Source organism: Nuphar pumila, chromosome 4 (assembly GCF_984573655.1).
Source record: "Nuphar pumila chromosome 4, dmNupPumi1.hap1.1, whole genome shotgun sequence".
Lineage (NCBI taxonomy): Eukaryota > Viridiplantae > Streptophyta > Magnoliopsida > Nymphaeales > Nymphaeaceae > Nuphar > Nuphar pumila.
In genome coordinates, this window is record NC_143252.1 from 112904099 (window position 1) to 112927267 (window position 23169).

The window sequence follows — 23169 nt, forward strand, 5'->3', positions numbered from 1 at the left end:
TAAGAATGTCTGCTCCCCATGCTTGACACCCTTCTTCAGTTGCATTGCTGATAACACTGAAGACTTGCCTTTCTGCGTAAGGCACTGCACTGTGTGGGACAGGTCTGATCCCATGATCGTCAACGTGTTAAACTTTGGCAGCATCATCACATTCTGGCTTCGCAGAAACTCCATACCCAGAATCACCTTGAAATCGTCCAGGGGCACCACAGAGAAGTTGGCTTTGCCGACCCAACTCCCCACTTGAGTAGCCACATCTCTTGCTTCACCAAGAATGGGCTTGGCCTCAGAGTTTACTGTTTTGATAGTCCTCTGCTTTGGCCCTGTTTTCAAGCCCAACCGCTCTGCCTCTTCCCGCGAGACAAAGTTGTGTGTGGCCCCGGAATCTACCATTGCCGAAGTAGACTTTCCATTCATAATGACTTCTACGTACATAAGTTCCTTACTGACCTGCATGTTCTTAGCTGCGCAACTTCTAGCTGCGTTAATCGATCGCATGGCGCCCATCCTCGGTTGCATGGTCTCAGTGTCACTGCCTTCAGTATCGCTGCATTCTTCCTGTGCAGCATTGGCTTGCCCGTCGTCCTTTACAAGGCGCTTTGGGCATTGCCGGGCGATATGTCTATCACCACATAACCAACATGTCACAACCGCACCCTTGTTGCTGTTGTTATGCTTTGTGTAGTTCTGTTTCTTTTCGGATTGATGGCGTGTCGACGCCTCACCTTTATCGTTGCGCTGCTCATCCTTCTTGCCTCCGTGGTCAGGCTTCTTCCCAACTTTGGTTGATGGGGTGAAAGGTTTGCGCTGAGTATCAACTAAGCGCTCAGCCGCCACGTATGCATCTTCCAAAATACGGGGGTTGCTCCTTTCTACTTCGGACTGTGCCCATGGTTGAAGTCCCACAATGAACCAGTTGAGCATGTCGTCTTCTGGCATGTTAGGTATCTCCAGCATAAGCTTCTGGAACGTTCGGACATAGTCCTGCAACGAACCAGTATGTTTGAGTTCACGAACCATTCGATAAGCCTGTCTCTGCGCATTTCTTGGCATGAAGTAGTTGCGCAACTCTACTTTGAAGTCGTCGAAGGTGTCTATCACACATTGACCCCTCTCCATGTCATTGCGCTTCCGCCTCCACCAAGCGATAGCATCACCATCAAGTAAGGCCGCTGCAGCCTTGATCCTCAGATCTTCAAGGGTCACATTTTGGATATCCAAGTAGTCTTCTACTTGGAACAAGAAGTTCTCAATGGCCTTGCTGTCGCAAGAACCATTGAATTTTGCGGGTCTAGGTACATCAATCCTTGATGGTCTCTCACCATTTCCGCCATTCAGGGTCACCGTCCGCTGCAACGTATGGTTCCTCAACTCAAGATCGGTCACTGTAGTCGTCAACGAAGTGACCTGCCCCATTAGTAAGTTCACCTGCTCTTGCAGGCTCGCCACCACATCATTCAATCTATTGAATGATTCACATGCGCGTGAAATCGCTTCATCATGCGAAGTCACATCTTCCACCAACTTGTTAACAGTTGCAGCCAACTCTTCTTGGCCCCGAGGTGAACCCATCTCCTCAGCTTCGGCAACTGCCTTGCCTCTGGTGTTGCGCAAGTGTTGATAAGGCGCCACGATGTCTTGCTCACAAATCGCAGCCTGTCGGCGTGTCTGTCGACACCGACTCCGGAGTCCCTTCCCCAGCATGAGAACGGGCTCTGGTACCACTTGTCACGGGCCTATTTCCTTCAATGGGTCAGCGCGGCGCGATGGTCCTTCCTTACCACCGCAAGCCTACTCGTCAGCTCGCTTGCCGGTCGCGGAAGCTTATGATCAGAGTGCAAGAGAGCAAGAGAGAATAGAGGGAGAGAAGTTGCAATCACAAGAAGCAATCACAACGAGGGTGAACAAAAGAAAGCTCAACGCATTTAGTTCATTCACAATTTTGCCCGCAGGCTATTACAGTTCAAGTATACGGGCTGCCCCTTCGGGGTATTAATTCACCTGAACCGGGCAGCTTACATCAGACTCAACAAAAGCAAAACAGACTCTAGCGCAACTGTACACTGTAAGTCGCAAGGGAACAGTTGGATTGCTACATATTAACGTGTGTGTACGCAAACACTAGGCAAGCCAGGGCAAACCAAAACCCAAGGGGTTTTGGCCTAGTGGGATGAGGCCTAGGCCGTTTGACAGACAGCCTAGGTTCAAATTCCATGGGCATCACCCCCCCCCCCCCTAAGCCGAAGCTTGGTGACTCACTGGGGTTGAGGGGTAAACCCTCTGAAGTATGGCCGGCTAAGCTAGCGCAGCTAAGTCTCTGCGCCTGGGGTGGTCTCTCCGAGTAAAAAAAAAACTGGGCAAACCAAAACATTAATCCAATGAAGGCGTTACATTGTTTTTTTCTAGTATCCAATTTGTTTATAAATGAACCAAACTGCAATGCTAACCACAAGAGTAAATTAAGGAGAGAGATTATTTTGCATTTAGTGACCACTAAAACATATGGATCCCCAAAAAACAATCTGAAGAACGAACTCAATACCCTTTACTTTAACCAATTTTCAATGAATCCTGTGTCCGTAAGATGAGGGTAAAGAACATTGCACAGATCGTTTTTTGGATAGTACAAGGGGAAAACTCCCCATCACCCACTGTACATTGGCTGGTCTTCTGTTGGTAAAACCCTTGAGGTTCCTCCGTGCCCATCCCACTGGGGACTACACCCAGCTTCAAACTTGCGAGGGATGCCACCAGTGGTTTTCGAACTTGGGATGTCCCGTCAACTTGGTGACATTCACAACTCGCCTCTACCAAATGAGGTAGCCTTTGTGAGCCAAACATTGCACTAATCATTGCTATTCACAACTCGCCTCTACCAAATGAGGTAGCCTTTGTGAGCCAAACATTGCACTGATCATTGCTATCAACAAAACTAGTATGCAGACCTAACAATCTTACTCTTAAACCCCAAGTCCTTTGTGCATGTGTACGATATTAAAAGGATCCCACACTAAAGGAATTAGTGCTTGAATGATGAAATCCTTGAGCTCTCTCTTGCGCGCACACACAGAGAAAGAGAGAGAGACTATAACCATCAACATTACGAAACAGGTTCAACCAACATTGAACCTGCCGAAAAGCCAAAAAAGGCCCAAGACATGCCAAGGAGCTCAGAAAAAGAAAAGAAAAAAAAAGAAAAATAAGATACAAATACAGTTAGACGATGAGCATCACCCTGGATCACCTGGCCATGGAGGCAAATTGCACTGAAGATCAGGGATGCTGATCGCAGAATGGCATACATGTCCGCCAAAATAAGGTTCACCAGTTTATTGAACACTGCCGGAATATGCCAGAAAATAACATTGTTGCGGGTCATTCATATGGCCCACCAGGATGAGAGAAGCCAAGTTCGCCAAATAATCTGTCATTTGTTGCAATGATGAACTGGCTGAGGACCCTACAACAAGTCGTTGGCGAACGATTCCTGATGCACGCTGACCCTCGACTTATTCCGGGTCACCTTAAAGATGTTTTGAAAAACAGTGCATTCCCCAAAAAGGTGAAGCGAAGATTCTTCGACCGCCTCGCACAACACACATTTAGAGAGAGCTTTTGATTAACCTTCACCATTTATTATACCTAAAAAAGTTCGGCATAATTGTATCATAAAAAAGTACGGATAGATGGGGGAGAGAGAGAGAGAGAGAGTAAATACAGACCTTCACGCTTCAATGTATGTACAAAAGAATTAAAGCAGGATTGTACTATTTCATACATCCAAACCTCCGCATGCATATTAAACTCCATCATCTATTGTATAATAAAATTGCTGGTTTTGAAGTTCTTAATGAACCATAACCAAGGAATTAAAGCAGGATTGTACTATTTCATATATCCAAACCTCTGCATTCATATTAAACTCCATCATCTATTGTATCCTAAAATTGCTTGTTTTGAAGTTCTTAACGAACCACAACTATTTCATGCCTGTACCAAAAATTAAAGCAGATATAATACTGGGGGATCTATCTACATGACCAACAAACCAGACAAGAAAAAACTAAAACCCAAGTTAAAATAACTCTTTCTGCTGCTTTAGACAGTCTTCTTGTTCATGCTCTTCACCAACTATCCCATCTGAAACCTTCAAAAGATGACAGCCAAGTCCGACACCAAGAAAAACCAAAGCCCAGATGTGCACTCCCACTACCTCCTTTGGGAACTCAAACTCTTCAAGAAAGAACTCCTCAGCCTCTCTCTCTCTCTCTCTCTCTCTCTCTCTCTCTCTCTCCTCACCATTCACTCTCTTGAACAGGATATATACTTTCTCACCCTCCCTCACTGCAACATCAATTGCTGTCTCACTCTCTCCCCATTTCACCTTATCAATTATGATGGCCTCTGGCTAATTATCCCTCCCCTTCACCAACCAAGCAACCTTCTCCCCACCACCACAAGGTTACCGCCCCAGCGAATGGCAGCGGCGGTAGCGCCCATGATGTTGCCACTAGAGATCAGTACCGATCTTGTGAGATTTTCCTTGCTTGTTGAAGCTTGGCTTGTTTATTTATGTGCACTGAACTTGAGCTTTTGTTCAAGCTCGGCTCATTTATTTTTTTTTTGGACGAGTTCTAGCGAAGCTTAAACATGTCGAGCCCGAGCTAGCTCGTTCATTGTGCAGCCCTATTCGTGGAAAGCAAATCAAAAAGTGGTGGCGGTAAAAGAAGGAAAATCACAAACAAATCCAGTTTTGTGGCTATGAAAGTCCTCCAAAGAGCTAGCACTATGTGGGGCTCTTAAAATTCAAGTAATCAATGTAGCATTGCCACATGTTCCCAAATCTGTTTTTTTTTTCATAACAAGGAAAAAACACCGTTATGATTCGGACATCTTATTATGGTCTACGTTGGCCATGGCCATGTTTCTCCCCTCTTGCCCACCGAAGATAGTTTCCCACCTAACTATATTAATAGGGTAACTCACGTGCTGAGCACGTGCAAGGCCAAGTTCATTTGGATTTTATAAAGTATGATAATACATAATTTGCAGGAGATTTGAGTAAAAGCTTAGGTTTCAACTGCCTTAGTAGTATTGTTAGATCATAACTGAATGGCTCAAGGAAAAGAGAACTAATAAAATGATAATTGAAGGATGCAGATGTAACAAATCTTGCTCTGAACAAAATCTCAGCAAGGAAAATCTGAAGTTAGCTTAGAACTTTTGTTTTTTCAGAGAAATCTCTGGAAAATATATATATAGTTGAAAGAATATAAAATATGTTTCCGTTCAAAAGTGTTTCTATTGCTTTTATTTCGAGATAAAAATGAGATACTTCTAAATATCACTTGTTTTTTTTTTATGTATCAACCTCTACAAATATCACAATGAAATCAGGATATTTTCCGATTATTGCCAAAAATTGTGACAGTGTAGAATGCAATGTCCAAATGGAAGTATAGGACCTTCACATGGTTTTTCAGTGCATTTATGTACTATAGGCACACTCTTAATAAGTAGCACATTAGAACAAGACCATTGGAAATCTTCCAACCTTCCCCCCTCATTTTCTCACTAAGTGATAGTTCATAAGAATACCTGAACCGCAATTCAAGTTTATAGGAATATAAATTTTTTCATAAGACATGAACCTCTATTCCAGGTTACGATCATGATATAATATAAAGCCTTCAGCAAAATATCAACAAATACAAGGGGTAAATCAACCACATGATAATTGTTGCTAAAAGCATAAGCTTTGGTCTGGTCAGTATTTTGAACAAAAACAGGACACAGAATTGCTTCTGCAGTGGTGGAGCTCCTTCTATTGCTGGGCACACGGACACCGGAAGGAGAGAGAGAGAGAGAGAGAGAGAGAGAGAGAGAGAGAGAGAGAGAGTTTATGCATATGGAAAAGTGGTAAATCAACCACATGATAATTGTAGCTAAAAGTATAAGCCTTGGTCTTGTCAGTATTTTGAACAAAAACAGGACACAGAATTGCTTCTGCAGTGGTGGAGCTCCTTCTATTGCTGGGCACACGGACACCGGAAGAAGAAGAAGAAGAAAAGAGAGAGAGAGAGAGAGAGAGAGAGAGAGAGAGAGAGAGAGAGAGAGAGAGAGAGAGAGAGAGAGAGGTTCCGTTTGGAAACAGTCAGAGGGAGTTTATGCATATGGAAAAGTGGTAATTGCCAATACCAAATCCATGATTTAATGCAAATACAAAGGGGAGAGGGTCTCACTTCCTCTCCCAAATGCATAAACTCCCATCCCAGCTACCACTTTAAAAAAATCCACCACTAAGACAGTTTGACTATGCTTCTAGCAAATGCATAAACTCCCATCCCAGCAACCAGTTTCCAAATAGAGCCTTAAAATTGAAGCCATTATACATGTCACTTTCGTCTAAATAAAGTACAACTCGTCCTCTAACGATGCTTGAATCATAGCCTTAAAAATAGCCAACCCTTGTATCTGCAGAAGGTGGCTCACCAATGTCGCCTTCTTTACCCAAGAATACCACTCGACCTGTAACATCCATTCAAGGACCATCAAAATCAAGTCCAGCTTCCAGGTTAATTTGCAGCATTAAAGACCAAGATTAACAAAATCCACCTAAGATCTGGTTACCCAGCAAGCTCGAGTTGTTTGAGTTGACCAAAGCACACAATGTGCTGGGTCAAACTGAGACCAAGGACACAGGTACTTCTCGAATCAAGATTTTAAGGGAGTTGGTTAAATGCAACAATAACCCAAAATCAGATGTAACATAACCAATGACAAAATCAGTCAATGTAGAGTCCCCCAAGTCAAGTTGTGATGTTCAATACACTGGTAATTAACTTTGAACTACAAACTTATCAGGACTTTTCATTGTCTATACATGTGGTCAAAGTACCATCCACCAATGATCAAATTCCTTGAACAGGATGGTTTAACTTTAAATATTTAAATTCAATAGGCCCATCACAACTTCAGCTAACAGCATTGCAGTTGAGGAAGAAAAACAGACAGCAATACAAGCTTCAGTTCTGTTACTAAGAAAGCAGAGGCAAATTTTTCATCCGCCATCTTTGATGTTTGGTTCATTTAGCAAGTAGACTAAACTGATGTAGCTTCTTAACTTTGTAACTTGAATCTCTTAAAGATGGTTCAGAATCAAAAGTATACAGACTAAATGTTACCAACAATTCAACTTTACTTAAAACATAGCATCTTAATTTACCCTTCCATGTGAAAGAAACACAAAAAGCACATATGCTACAGTTCAAACTGCTTATGAAGGATGACTTTCGGCTTTGGAACAAAATAAGTACACTGAATATTAATGCCATGAAAATAAACCATTCTAATATCAGTAATGACACTTTCTCTAGTCAACATCAGTAAGTCAGGCATGCACATCAATGAATCAGGTAATTATCATAAACGAATAAACAAGAGATAAAATGATAATCTGGGAATGATTCTGAACATAATCAAGAACAAAAATCTTAAGCAACGTCATGCAAATATCTTTGGGAAAGCAAGATCATCCAATTTGGTAATGATTCATAAAGATGACACAAACATAAAAATTAAAAAGCTTTTCATTATTTGACAGTGAAGCAGCTGTTTAATTAGTCACAAAACACAATGTAAAGGAAGAATTTTAACATACCAGCAGAGGATAAATGAAAAACTTTAGATTCCAACACAATTTATTTATTAAATTTTTTTTGGGTTATTTCTGTCTCAACTTACACATGCTGATGCAGAAAACATGCAATGAATATGATATTGAATGCAAAGGCACAAGCACAAGCGTTACATGAAAAAGCAAAGCCTGAGTCTAGCTTTAGAACCATTTCCTTAAATGATTGCTGAGCCCAAGCCTGTGCTTGGGCTCAGCAAAGCTTGATTCTATATTTTTTATTAATACATTACTGTATAAAGTGAATATGTAATGTCGAAAACCATAAAAAACAAGGGACTTGCCCCAACTGTTAGGGCAGTAGATTCTCACCCGAGAGGTCGAGAATTCCAATCCTACCATCTAAATTTTAGTGTTGTCATAAAAAAACACTTCTATTATTTTGTTTCCATTGAAGCCAAGCCAAGCCAGAATAGAGCTGTTCAAACAGAGGTTAAGCTCGAGCCTGGTCCAACTAAATTGAGCTAAGCTCAATCAGTCTAGGCTCAAGCTCGACTAAGTTTTTACATACCGCTGATTAAAAAGTTCAATGAAAGATGAAGAAACACTTATTTAGATCAATCAACACAATTAACAGCAGTCATTGCACACTGACATTAGGTTGCTGTTATTGGGCAAAGAAACCAGAACTTAATGCACTAAGTTTAACAATCCTATGATCAGCGTTGAATGCAGAAGGGAAGGTTATATAGGGAAAAGAGGATAACCAACATGGAGAATTCAATGACCACTTTGCAAAGCAATTTGAGCATTGGACTATCTGAATGCCATTCTTATTCACATGTAAAAGAGATTGGCATAAGGGATGGATTTGAGTGCAGATCCAATCTTTTCTCCAACATTGCCACCCTTGTCTGCACAACCCTCTTGTTTGTTTCTGTACTACTGTTCTTTAAGACTTTAACAAACACTTGAAGCGTGGAGACTCAAACCTATTGATGAAAGAACCACTTAGGATACAAGCATTGCATTCTTCATAAGTCAACTGGGAGGAGAGCATAATCGCATAAACAGAGTCACGTCAACCACTGTGCTTAACACTTCGGCAGAGCACGTTCTTAATCATTCTGCAACAATTCACCCTTTTGAGAAACTTGAAGACCTTACACTAATGCTTTTACTCACAGTGAAAATTGGAACAAACACCAACAACCAATTCATCTGATATAAGCGTTTTTTTGAACTAAACAAGCCAAGCTTGTAGGCACCAAGATGATTACTAGAACATTTTTTTCCAGAATTCCCTAATCTTATGAGGACTATCTAATAGCTTTCAACATAAAGTAGTTAGTGTGAAAGCAGCTCGCAAGTTGAGATGCTCCACATTATCGCTCCAAGAATCATTCTAATTCCATGAGACAAACAAAGACTAAACAAAACGATGAGAAAATTTGAAGAGCATACCGTCCCTACGAATAGCAATCTCGCGTATTTGTCTCGGAAGGCCTGATATCGGATCGTTAAAGATTTTAGTCTCCAAATTCCCTTCAACGTACAAAATTGACCTATACAACAATCGAAAACAACCTCACATATCCAATTTCAAGAAGAAAAGAAGACGACAACCCACATAAAATTCTGCAAATCGCGGGATTTCCGACGAAGAACGAGCAAGCAATCGAGCTCACCCTGGTTTCACGTGCTCCATGGCAACCCTGCCCAAGGGTTCAGGGTAGATGCAGGCCCGGTGCCACTGGACAGCGCACCTCCCGGCGTAGTCCTTCGGGTCTTCGTCGTCGAACGGCCGCCGGTTGTTGCGGATTCCGCCGGTCCCTATCGAGAAGAGCGTCACGGTTCGCCCGCTCTTCAGCTTCTTCTGTATCGGAGATTGCCCGACCTGCCCCACCAGGATCGCCTGCGATTCCTACCACGATAAACCCCACGAAAATTCATAGAAGAAAGGAAAACTAGGGTTTTTGGAGGGAGCGAATACCTTGTAGATTCCCACGTCCATCCCGTTCTCGAGATGGTAAGGGAATGGCCGCCGGGGGTCCTCCCCGGCGGCGGGCGGAGAAGGGGACGGAGATTGGTTGTCGATGGTGGTTTCAGGGATCTCAGAATCGGTCTCCGGCGAGTAGACGACGTCGTGGGAAGAAGGAGCCGTGCAGAGATTCCGCAAATGAGAAGCGGGGGCGATCGAGAGCTCTGCAAATCAAGGACTCGGGGTTGAGAGAGAGAGAGAGAGAGAGAGAGAGAGAGAGAGAGAGAGAGAGAGAGAGATTTACCAGAGAGCCTGAAGATGAAACGAGTGATACGAAACAAAGCAGGGGAGGAGGGCGCCATTGCCTTCGCCTTCTCTCTCTTTCTCTCTCTCTCTCACAGCGCGGCTGCTTGAATTAAACCCTTCCTCGGGAGATGTCACAGGGACACGAAACGACACGGGACGCTATTTTTCTACAAATTTGAAATTTTCAGGAAGAATATTATAAAACCCATCATGCCAAACCCCTCTTTTTTCTAATCCAACCAATTAGGGCTTGAAAACGAGATGAGATAGAGGTTTGATTCATGCTCTTTTCAGTGCTCATAAAAAAACTTGTTTAAACTTGTAACAAAAGCAATAGGTGGCCCCAAAGGGGGTTTGGCACAGTGGGATAGGACTTGGGCCTTTAGCCTGGTGGTCTATGTTTAAATCCCATTGGCGTCACCTCTTACACAAGCCTAAGTGTGCGACTCTCTGAAGGCAATGAGTAGAAATCACTTTTTACTTCAAAAAATACTGATTTCTTTGTAAATCAAATGTTATGGATGCTATACCAACGGTGCTTCACTTGTCTAGTAAGAGCAGATAGTGCATGTCACCTTGTGTTGGGACTTTGCAGGTTCAAAACCCAATGGTATAGTTGTATAACTGGTATGAGTCTGCCTAACCCAGCTTGCCTTTAAAAAAAAATTGTTATGGATGTGATCTACTTGGTTTGTTTAGTAGAAAACTAGTTTTGAATTACGTGATTATGGCAAGTAATTAGGTTTTTAAAGGGTTAAAAACTCAACATGTCACAATTTCATAACTCAAAAGATCACAATTTTATATCACAAAAGCACATTTATTTAAAAGCTTGATTCTTAGCAAACAAACGGTCGCTAATTAGCGACGGATTTTGCGAGAAAAATTCCGTCGCTATTTTTTATTTAAACCTACAAATCTAAGGCGTGAAATTCTCCCTCTCTCTCTCGTTACAGAGTGGCTTGGGATGTCGATGGTGGTGGTGGACCACTTCGATCGGCTTAACAATATAACCTAGCAGAAAATATATAACCAAAAGGGAAAAAAACACAAGAAGAGGGACCCTACCATTTTTTCTTCTTCTTCTTCTTCTGTGCTTTGTGGGTGGTGATTGTTGGTTGTGCGCAGAGAAGAGCAGGATCAGCATCAACATGTTTGGGTGGGACGTGGGTGTCATCTTCTACAACGACCACACCCAATTCCCCTCTGAAGGGCAGGAACGCCATGGCTCCCAGTCCAGGCACGCTGTTCTCATGAAGTTCAAGGAGTTCATCCGAAGCTTCACCAGCATCAAGATCTCCGATCGTTTCCTCTCCTACCCATCTTCTTTTCCCCCTAATTTTTACTATATTTTTTCACTCAATCGACTGATAGGATACCTGGAGTTTTCCTAGAGAGAGTCTCATTCAAAATCCCAAATTCCTCCTTGTCGAAATGGAAGATCTCGACTCGTTCGATGCTGATCTCACTTCGAAGATTCGAAAGCAGCCTGCTGATTATTTACCCTTGGTGCTCATTTCCTTCAAGATACCCATTTTTCCCTTTTGCCTCCCATTCTGTTTGCTAGTTTGTTTGTTGATGTTGATTAGATGGTTTCAGTTTGAAACGACTACTGCCGAGGTTTGCGCGAGTTTGTGGTCCAAGGTAGCTGGGGAAATAGAAGAACCCAACATAGGGGATGTGCAGATTCTGCTATCTTATAAGGAGGATCCTTTGTCGATGTTGTCGCTTGGGGTTTGTACAAAAATTCATTTATTGCCTTACACTTTTTTTGGGTCATTCTTTTATTGGTTGGTTGATTTTGATCTTGGTATTGTATAGGCTGACTACATCTCGAAGCTTGTTAAGATTTCTGAAATCTCAATTGTTGCATCGAGAACAAAGGCGACATATATGACATTGTTATGTAAGAACTGCAAGAATGTGAGGACTGTCCCTTGCTGTACTGGGCTTGGTGGAGCCATAGTTCCTCGTTCATGCGACCATGTTCCCCATGTATTGATTTTGCTTCCTATTTCTTTTCAAGTTTCTGTTGTATTCTAAGAAATAGATCTGTATGAATGATTGGCATCTTCTTTTTTCCAATTATTTAGCCTGGGGAGGAGCCTTGCCCCATTGATCCCTAGATTGTTGTTCCTGATAAAAGCAAATATGTCGATCAACAGACGCTGAAGTTGCAGGAGAACCCTGAGGTAGATAAACCTCTGCTCTTTCTTCATGTATTACTGGTTATTTTATTTTTTGAGACTACTTCTTGCTGGTTTTTGAAATCATGGTAACAGTCCTAATTACTGATGATTGTTTGGTTCTTTACATGTTCTACATATGTCCCATCTTTTCAGCAATATCTATAAGAATCTTTCCTTTTCACTTCCCGATTCATTAGGGAACTATGATTGTGTATGGAGGTGCTATGAATGAACTTACCAAGGTGGATAATACCTGAAAGTTTAGTGGCAAGATTGTTTGCCACTTGCTAGTCATGATTGGTTCTAAATGCACTATAGTTATTCATAAAGCTAATAAGAAAATGACTCTTTTATTCATCGAGATTCAATTCTGTTTGTGCTATTTGGTTATTTCTGAAATAATTACACTTGTTTGAATTTCATGTTTGTGTTACCATAATTAAAGTTGGTTGATTTTTTAGGTTATTTATCCTTGTATTCAACATGTTAAAAAGCCATTTTGAAATTGTTTCTCCCTTTTCTGCATAGTGGGGATCAGGTGCAATGGTATTGCACAAAATACAATGTGATGCCCCACCTCGCTCATGTTGCTGGGCCCAACAAATACAATGTGATGCCCCCACCTTGCCCGATCCTGCACCGTTTGGAGCAACGTCGCCCGCATCTTCAACGATGGCCACGCAGCGGCTGAGCCACCGCCTGCCGTTAAAGAGGTACACCTCAGCTTGAGGCGCGCCTCACCTCAAGGCATGCGCCTCAAGGCATATGAGGTGCACGCCTCATAGTTTTTTTTTTGTTTTTTTTTTAAATTTTGCGATGGATTAGCGACGGATACTATCTATCGCTAATATTCAGTGATGAATTTTTGATGTTTTGCGACATAATTTATTCCATCGCTAATGCTTTAGCGACGAAATAAATTCTGTCGCAAAACTAAATCAATGTTTATTTAGCGACAGAGATGATCCATCGCTAATTAGCGACAGATAAATTATGTCGTAGTTTAGCGACTACGATTATGCGACAGACTCTTTTCATCGCTAATCCATCGCTAAACACATTAGCGATGGATCAACGATGGATAGCGTCCGTCGCTAATCCACATTTTTCTTGTAGTGTGAGTATACCCATACAGTATACATCAAGCATGTAATTTTTGAAGAGTAGGAACGAGAGAACACAAAACATGTAATCACAAGTTATATTGTTCTACATGTAAGCATGTATGCAAAATAAATTATTCTATAAGCATGTATGCAAAATAAATTATTCTATCTCAGAATTCTTAAACTTTATTTCATTCATCCAAAATCCTCGTGTGACTTTCCCCTACCTCGGGATGTTGTGTAGCTGCGTGCGCCTACGAGTATAGATGATACGGGGCTCGGGCCGCGGAGCCAGAGCGTGATTCATCGTACTAACTGCAAATAAACAAAACATGATTATCGACACATCGCAAGTGTTGGTTGAGTTGGGGTCGATCCCAATCCGGCATTCGACACCATAGGGTTTTGGACGTGGTTACATGCTCTAATCGCTTTACCAAACAATACAAGCGAAAACCAATTTGGTTCCACTAAAAGGGGAGTCAGACAAAGAGTGTTAGTCCTGCTTGTTGAAACAGGAGGGCAGCAGGGGCCTTGCCCTTGCCTACAGGAATAGAAGGGCAGCAGGGGTATTGCCCCTACCTGTCGGAATAGAGAAGCAACAGGGTCTTGCCCCTGCCTACCGGAAATAAAAGGACGGTAGAGGCGAGCCCCTACCTGTCGAAAACATCGAAGCGAGGGAAAGGGGAGGGAGCAACAGAGGCCGCCAGCCCCCCTGTCAGACCTATGATGACCAACAGAGAGAGAGAGAGAGAGAGAGAGAGAGAGACCAGTGGTGACAAGAGCCACCGGCCACCTGCTGACTCCCTGGCAGGCAACAGAGGAGGGGCAAGGGCGGCAGGGACCGCCATTACCTGTCAACCCTCAGGCATGCCCCAAACAAGAGAGGGAGGGGTGGCAGGGGCCACCTACCAGACCCTTCCCGCACACAGAGAGAGGGAGGAAGGCACGACAAGGGGACTGTCGACCTCCTTTCGGCTCTTCGATAACCCATAGGAGAGGGAAGGTGCCGCAGGGGCCACTGGCCCCCTGCCGACTCTCTGGCAAACCTCAAGAGAGAGAGAGAGAGGGGGACGACAGGGGGGGCCGTCGACCCTCTGACAGACACAGAAGGAGTGAAAGGGCGTGGCCGGGATCGTCGGCCTCCCAGCGAGACAACGGAGGGAGTGGGAGGGCACGACAAGGGTTGTGTGTCGCCTGTCGGCCTCCCGACAAGCCCTCAGGGAGAGGGGAAAGAGGGAGGACACGATAAGGGCTATGGGCCTCCCGGCGAGACGACAAAGAGAGGGAGAAGAAGGGAGAGGCACGGTAGGGGGTCGACGACCTCCTGTCGGCCTTCTGGCAACAGAGGAAGAAGAAGAGGAGAGGGGCGTACCTGGGAGAGGATCGACGACGACGGTCGGCATCGACGGTGCTATCGTGCGCATGAAACGAGAGCAGCAGAGAGGAGACTCGAGAGAGAGGGGAGGATGAATGCAGGGAGGTGTGGCGTCCCCCTCCCCTTACGTGCTCTTAAAGGCACGGGGGAGGCGATAAATGGGGAAACCCTCAAGGGTTTCCCTTATCTGGTTGAAGAGGGGAGAGCAACACAGGTGGGGTGCGACGCACAGGGGAGAGGGTTTTTCCTAAAAACCCTCGCCCTTGCATCGGGTTTTAAAACCCTAACGAGTATGAGCCTGGGTCGGGTCTGGACCTGACCCGGGTATGATCTTTTTTTTTTTTATGTGGGTTTTACACGCATGTACAATGACAAAAAGAGCAAAGAGGCAAGGATGCAAAAAGCCTTTTTATAGATACTTGAAAGCATAATACATCAAGAGGAGGAGAGAGGGTCTAAATACATGGGGTGCTTAAGTCGTAAGGCCTTTTGGGGCATTCGAGAGTGCCAAAGAGGTATATACATAAAAAATAAAAAGGTGAAAAACATGGTGATCCGAAACAAAAATAATGTTTATAATAATTGGAGATGCCTCAAAGGGGTTTGGCATAGTAGGATGGGGCCTAGGCTGCTAGGCAGGCGATCTAGGTTCAAATCTCATAAGCATCACCTCTTGTGCAAGCTAAAGTGTGGCAACTCTCTCAGGGCAAGGGGTAAGCCCACGAAGTTTGACATTGCTAGGACAATGACCATAAGTACGGTAGGCAGAGCCATGCAGCTAGGCCTCTGATCTTGATCTTGGGTGTGTAAAACTCTGTGCAAATACCAAAAACAAATTTAAAATTAGATTAATTGCATGTTTGAAATTTCTCAATGACCATCCTTTGCAAAGAGTTTTTAAAGGCATTTTGACGGATTTGATCCTTAGATCCTTGAATATGAGATCCTCAAAATGCCCCAAATACACCGATAGCTATGTGGGTTTGTGCTAGAGATAAGTGTGTTTGAGATCCAAGGCAATCAAATGCCCCAAAAATTAAGATTTGTGTCAAATTTGACTCCATCATCTTTATTTCAAGGAGTATCTCTAATCAATCATATTTTGATCTGTCACAAAAATATGCATACACGAGGATGCATGATGTGGGTTTGACACACAAATTCAATTTTTTTTTTGGAAAATAGGAGAAAGTGAATGTGATCTTCTGTTATTTTTTAATTATTGAAAAACTATGTTTTGATATTAAAATATAAAAAATATATTTTTTATTGAATTCATAATAATAAATATTATAAAAGCTTAAGGATAGTGGTGTCAAAATTTAGATGCTCCATTACTTTTTCTAAATTGACATCCTTGCCATGTTTTATGATCATGTCATTAAAATTTTGTTTTCACTTTTTTATAGAGTTAAAAAAAAGTGTCTTTCTTACATGACATCTTGTAATTTTTCAAAAACTCTAGTTACCATATATAACTCTCTCTCTCTCTCTCTCTCTCTCTCTCTCTTAAAATATAACCTTAAATCTCTCCTCTCTCCTTTCTCATTGGCCATACAAATATCAAACTTATGCATGGGGTTGGGATGCATAATGTTCTCAACAAAATGTGTTTGAAATGCATACATTTTTCATGTGTTTATTCATCTTATTTATCATTAAAAAAAATTAATCTAAATAAAGTCATATAAAAGGGTATTTATTTTCTTTAGTTATTTAGTTGTATATTTTTAAAATAAGTTATAATGTGTTATAAACATATACATATTTGTTTTTTAGGGAAAAACATATACATCAATATGTCTTTATTTATTTATTTGTCATGAAACTATTAATATAAACATGATTTGTCTAAGCTCGGCTATATGAAATTATGAGCTGACTGTTAAATATCTAGTACTATTAAAAACATTGAAAAATTAAAATAATATTAAAACAATGGCCCTACGTATTAATGTTAGTGTCTTGTGTCCAGTGTCTGCACATGTCCAGTCGTGTCATCAGGTACATGCTACCAAAATGGTGCGTCCTGTGACATAGTTTTGAGGAAATTTTAGGGCCTCATTGAAGTAGGGCAGTTCAATGCATCACAAGTCTTGAAATTATTTGCTATCCTTTTTCCTTGAAGATCAACTGACAATGCAAGGGGATTAGGATCTGCCCCAAGGGGGGTGGGCTTAGTGAGGTGGGACCTTGATGCTAGACGGACAGTCAAGATTCAATTTTCATAGGGTCGCCCTTCTGCACAAACCAACGCTTAGCATAGGCCTTGAGGCAGGAGTCTTAACCTAAGGGTTTTATGTTGCCGGCACGGTGACACAGTAGGTATGACAGGCTGAGCCAGGGTGACCAGGTCACCCAGTTTTCTTCAGGTTATAAATCAAAAAAAAAAAAGTAGATGTTGGGTCTCATTGTCAGATGGGTACCCTGCAAGAAAGTCATTGTTACCAATGCTTATATAGTACACTGAGTTTTGGAACCATGTTTGGGCCTCAAGGAATCCCAATTGCTTGGTCATATTATTTTTTAGGCTTATGAACTGATTCAGTTGGCTTTTCAAATCCGTCACCTGCATGTCTCAAGCAAAATCTTCATGCTAGTTAATAATGTAAATTGTATCATAATAGAGTGCACTTTGATCTCTCTCTCTCTCACACACACACAGGGTTACAAGTGTATTCAACCACATCATGGGTTCCAGTTCCTCTTGTGTTTGATTGCATTGGATCTCAGATCTGAGGGTATGCTCTAGTGTGGGACTAGGGCTGTCAATTGGTCGGGTTTGTACGGGGTACCCGACCTTACCTGAACCCGAATCTGGACAATGTTGTTCAATCTTGGCTTGAGCTCGGAGCCAAGATCGAATGGCATTGTCTAGACTCAGCTCGTGTGTACCCCTAGTCATCCCTATCATCATACCCTATCTTAGGATTTCATTGATGCAAGTTGTTTTTATTATGTTTGAGCCCATAGATGTGATCTAGATGGTTCATTAGTAAATATCGACGTTTTTTTAGGGGGAGTAAATATCAGCATTTGAATGGCCGAATCTGACCTATGGGTACAACTTTCTAATGATTCATAAATCAAATGGCTATAAACTTGCCAAAATTTATTGATTTAAAAACTCTTATTTTATTGTCAAAAAATGCTATGAAAGGTTGTTTTGCTATCAAATTGACCATGATCAATCCATTTTATGGGGTTAGATTTGATCAAAACTAGTTGCATCAGAGATCTCAGATGGGGTATGACGATGGGATGACAGTGTTTCTGACCGCAGTTTGTGATTACCCGGAGCTACGTTGCTGGAGCTCGGCTTGTTTCCCAGCTCTACATTCATCCCAAACAGAAGTCCCAACCATGATAGCGGCTTAGCTTCATTATTTAAAAAAAAAAAAAACAACCTTGTGAATCTGTGATGATCTTAAGTAGAGGTGCAAATGGATCGAATTCAGTCTAGATCATGCCCAACCAAATCCAAATAAAAAAACACAAACAACATATCCGAATTCAAGATCCAAATCAGCTGTAATGAAATAGATTTGAAACTGGGTCTCAAATGTATGTGGTAACATTGGATTCATTAAAAAAAAAACTCTCTACATGTAAAGAATGGATTCGGATTAGATTTGGATCCAACGCCAAATTAGATCCAGCATAAAATGCTTGCCTAAATCCAATCCAAATCAGAAAATCGATCAAATTTAGCAAATCTAAATCCGATTTAAATGCACAATTGGATCTTGGTATAAGAGTCTGAATAGGGAAAAATAACATGTCTGATTCCACCCTAACCGCCCGCAGGAGAAGGGTCGTGGAATGAGAAGCCATTTGTCCTAGTCCTTCCTTCCACCCAATGGTGATGCTTCTGCTGTCTAACAAATGGGTTTTGGAAAGTCTGATTTTTCCCCCGATCCAGCCTTGGGATAGTTGAGTAATGGATAGGAAAAAGGGTTAGCACACCTGTTTAACAAATGGGTTTTGGAAAGGATTGTCCATCTAAAGTGCATGGCCGGACATCAGACTCATGAACAAGGTATGGAGTCGGATCAGGTCATTTGGCAAATGATGACAACTATCGTCTGTTTATCTTGACCGTCCATAAACATCCTAGGATTTTGCCACGTAGCCAAGGATTTTCCTCTTAGGTCCAGCCCTCTCTCCCCTCACAAATCCCTTTCCTCTTGACTCCCTCCCTCTCTGTTCTCCCCGCTCTCTATTCCCCCTGTGATCTAACTGCTTCACTGGTGCAGAGGCGCTCTTGGGCGAGCTAAGGGGAAAACAGTTTCTAGGGCAGTCATGCTACCTGGTATGACTTTCAGTGAATAAGCAATCTGCAGTTAAGATTAAGCAAAAAAAAACATGTGCAACTAAAAAAAAAAATTATAAGTGTTTTAGTTTTGAACATAAACCATGTAGGAGTCTCTCTCTCTCCTCTCTCTCTCTCTCTCTCTCTCTATATATATATATATACGCTCTTCATGGCTAAACAGTTCCGTTCTCAAAGCATTCACGTCATAAACCTTTCTGAGTATCACATTCAGAAGAACTAATTCAAAAAGATACATCAACGAGTACGTTCCTCCACCGCTCTATTTCTTGAGACATCATCTAGGACCAATAATTAATCCGGCCCACTTATTCCTTTATTTCTTATATTATCAGCTATGCAACGTACATGCATGCTACATTACTTTCGTCATAGTTTCAGTTAATGGTTCTTTTTCGGATGTAAGTAGGCATGAGAAACCGGGGTGGGCTTAGAGGAGGAGTAAAGAGGGAAGTAGAAAGGATAGATCTCATAACGGACGTAGCAGCTACCATAAAGCACCCGACAGCCTTGCTGATCCTTGCATGAAGACCCCGCATTCTGGAAGTTGGTATATGCATCAGCCAGACACTTAGCACACTCAGCTGGGGCTAAATCTTGGGTGCACTGGACAAGACCATAGAGCTCATTGAAAGGAGACATCTTCACCTGATTGCGCCCAAACCCGCGGCTAAGAGGCTTGAGAGCCTGATCCCTTGCGCTGTTCATGACACTCTTGAGCTTCCTCTCAAACATGGCTGTGTCTGAGACCGTCACGACATTCCAGTAAAGGATACCAGACCCAGAGTCCGATTTCCCTAAGAAGTTCTGCGTGTCGTAGTGCAGGAAGCAGAAGTCGTACCAGATCTTGGCATCGGCTTGGTCTGTACACTGAGTTCGGAGCTGGGTGGCTGCATCCTGTGAGCAGGAGATGCATTCTTTGAGGCTCACATCCCCTCTGCACTGCAACAGGCCATAGACGGCCGATGATCCCTGGCCGGAGATGGCGGTAGCATAACCGCCACCTTTAGCTATTGTCGAAAGAAGCATCCCTTCGACATTGCGGATGCTTGTCGACTGATTGCCCCCGGTATCAAAACACATCTTTCCGAGAGGGTCGTCGGCAAGAGAGGCAGTGGGGAGGAGGAAGGCAACAAGGAGAACAAGGAAGTAACCCATCTCTTGTGTTTTGTGGGATGATGCTATTACGACAACCTTCATTCCCCAAACAACCAATTTGTAGGCCTCGCTTTGCATATCGATTGAGAAAGAATGCAGCGGGAGTGCACCTACCATCACCTCATTTGCAGTATGAAAAAGCCAAAAGTGGGTCAATCATGTTGATGGTTTGTGATCGTTGATTTTCAAAGATCGTCGATGGTCTAGATGTGCATACATACGAGAGCAATCAGTGGGTGTTGATTCAAAAACATAGACCTTAAGAGTATTATATATAGGTGAATTTTGCTACTACTAGCACTACTAGATTGACCAAGTCTGGTCCACTATGCTGCTTATTTCGGATAATGCCAAGGAGTCTATTACAATACTCAGTTTCCCACTGTTCCTTGAGTGCAGAATTTTCGACATCTAGGAATGAAGGCAAATAGGGCCAATGGTATTGACAAATGGGACGCCCCAATTTTCATTTCAAAAACTTGGCGCGCCTGTAAGTCATTGGCGAACACAGTGAGGGATTACCCGTTTTCCATTGTACCCTTGTGCTCCTCTTCATCCTCTCAAGTCGAATATGCCGGCTTATTGAAATCCAACCCTTGATCTTTCTGTCATAGCTTTTAAAGTTGCGCAGCCCCACTGGGCCCCATGCCCATTTGAAAGAGAGTCATTTTTCCACTTCTACTTGAATCATATCTCCCACCTTGTATAAATACCTGGATATATTTTATGCCTTCTTCTTTTGTTATATTGCACTTAAAATATATATTATCTATACGAGTTCTCCTGAGCCAAGCCGAGCTTAACAGTCTGTGTTCGGGCTCAACTCGTTGAAGCTCAACAAGCTGCTCATTGTGGTTCACTAGCTATATGAATCGATCACGAACAAGTTCATGATGATGAGCCGAACTGAGCTGAGTGGTACTCAATCCGATCAATGATTCTTTTTTTTTTTCACTTTCAAGAGGTCAGTGGACCATTAGGTCATGCAAATGGAAGCTTGAAGTAGGAGAGCTTATAGATTTGGAAAAATGGAAGCTATCAATTTCTGGGAATGGCAGAGTTAATCCAAATGAGAGGATGTCTAGCTTCCTTTTGGGCTCTGTTTGGGAACGGCGACAAGGATCAACTGAATCCCGGTCATCTCGATCGATTGAAGTCACTCTTTGAGATGTGTGGTGAGAATTGAATATATGCGATGATCTGGTGTATACAATATGAACTGATCTACTCTTGTTCAAGAATATGAAGCCTAATTCAACTTGTCAAAATAAACTTAAACAGAAACAATTCATTACTGTTACTAGTTTTTAAAGAAATATGTCTCCAATTGTGATTCCAGTCCACTAAAAATATGGAGGGCAGTCAGGTGCAGCGGCACACTCAAAATGTGCAATGTGATTTCACCTGATCCCCCGTCGAAATATAAGCTGCTAGTTCTAGTAGGGGTGGCAATCGTGTCGGGTTGGCGGGTCGACCCAACGGGTTGGCGGGTCAACATACCTCAACCCGAACCCGACCCGTTTATTAAACGGGTCGGCTGTGGCAAACACGAACCCAGCCCGTTTAATAAACGGGTAACCCGACACGACCTGCCAACCCATTTAATAAATGGGTTGGGTCGGGTAAACGGGTTCTCAGGTTCGCGGGTCAAGTTGGCGGGTCGGGTTGGCGGGTTGGCAGACGGGTTGGTGGGTTGACCCACCCGCCTAACCCGTTTATTAAACGGGTCAGCCGGGTTGGCGGGTTGGCATACCCCTAACACGAACCCGACCCGTTTAATAAACGGGTTAGGCGGGTCGACCCGTTTATTAAACGGGTTGGTTTTTTCCAAACCCGAACCCGCCTAAGAGGCGGGTTGGCGGGTCGTGTCAGGTTTTGCCACCCCTAAGTTCTAGTTTAGTCATCATAATGGTTTTCTATATGTACTCCATTGCATACGCTTTTTAGCTTAATTAATATCAACCTGCAGATGTAATGTCATCACTTATTTACTAAAAACATGCTTTACATTGAACTGATTTAACAAAAAAAAAGGTATGACAGGCTGAGCCAGCGCGATCAGGTCTTAGTGCAGGGTGTGGTTTCTTCAGGTTATAAATTCAAAAAGAAAAGGTCCAATGTACCTTGAACAAAAAACTGTCTAAAGAACGGCGGTCAGAAGCCGTTCATCATCAGGATGAGTGCCAACCAAAAACTCTCGCAAAAGTTCCTTTTTTGAAAATAATCTGTATGGTTCATTTTCATTTCTCATCCATGGATGTCATTCATTGAATACAGCATGCAATGACTTGTAGGGCCCATTCAAGACAACATTGGTTTTACTTAGGGCTGTCAATGGGTCGGATACCCTACCCATCACGGTACAACCGAACCTGCTCAAATAATAAATGTAAATTGACCGGTTCAGGTTTTGTCGTGTCATAAAAATGGAATCCCAAACTCGAACCCATATTTTAATTGTTTTTTATTAAATATATATATATATATATATATATATATATATATATATATATATATATATAAAATACTCAAGTAGGGCGAGTCGGGTACCCGAAAAAATGTTGGGTCAGGTCCGGCTCAGCACTTTCCATATTCATACCCGGGAATTTAGGTTCGGGTCGGGTACCCGATACAAACCGGACTCGTTGACATCTGTAACTTTACATATTTTATTTAAGTTTCTTAGTATTTATGCTGCATTATTTTTGAGATTTTTTTGAGAAAAAAAGAATTTCTTATTTTATCGCGAGATTTTCCTCGCCGAGATTATTGTGATTGAGAGAGAGAGACGTTCCCCATCTCCTCTTCTTCTTCTTCTTTATTGGATCAGGTGGGCAGTTCGTGATGGCTGGCGCCCTCGCCTCCGTTGTCGTCTGCATCTTCTGCAACAGAGGCCCCTCCACCAACTTGTACGCTCTTTACCTCCTTTCAATCTACACTCTCTTGCTTTCATAATCGTTGTCCCAATCCTTCACAGAGCCTAGGGATGGCAATGGACCGGGGGAAAGCGGGGCCCCGCCCCGCCTCGCCCCGTTTGGACCGGGGATGAAGGGTATGAAACGGGGATGGAGATGGGGATGAAGGT

The 23169-nt window shown here is 42.6% G+C and overlaps 1 protein-coding gene and 1 pseudogene across 2 annotated transcripts; both read right to left on the bottom strand.

Annotated features, from left to right (window-relative positions):
- Window positions 1–6356: 6356 nt before the first annotated feature.
- LOC149840624 (single-stranded DNA-binding protein, mitochondrial-like) lies at window positions 6357–10017 on the bottom strand. 2 transcript variants are annotated; one of them, XM_090004506.1, is made up of 5 exons: window positions 9919–10017; window positions 9627–9838; window positions 9322–9548; window positions 9098–9198; window positions 6357–6528 (listed from the first exon to the last, which is right to left on the bottom strand). In XM_090004506.1, exons 1-5 carry the CDS (start codon window positions 9974–9976, stop codon window positions 6452–6454), a joined length of 675 nt encoding a protein of 224 aa, XP_089860632.1. In that variant the 5' UTR covers window positions 9977–10017; the 3' UTR covers window positions 6357–6451. The 2 variants fall into 2 exon arrangements, with proteins under 2 accessions (XP_089860632.1, XP_089860631.1); XM_090004505.1 differs by having other exon boundaries at window positions 9322–9557; window positions 9919–9989.
- A 9290-nt stretch (window positions 10018–19307) lies between these two features.
- LOC149840625 (cysteine-rich repeat secretory protein 55 pseudogene) lies at window positions 19308–20201 on the bottom strand (annotated as a pseudogene).
- Between the last annotated feature and the right edge of the window lie 2968 nt (window positions 20202–23169).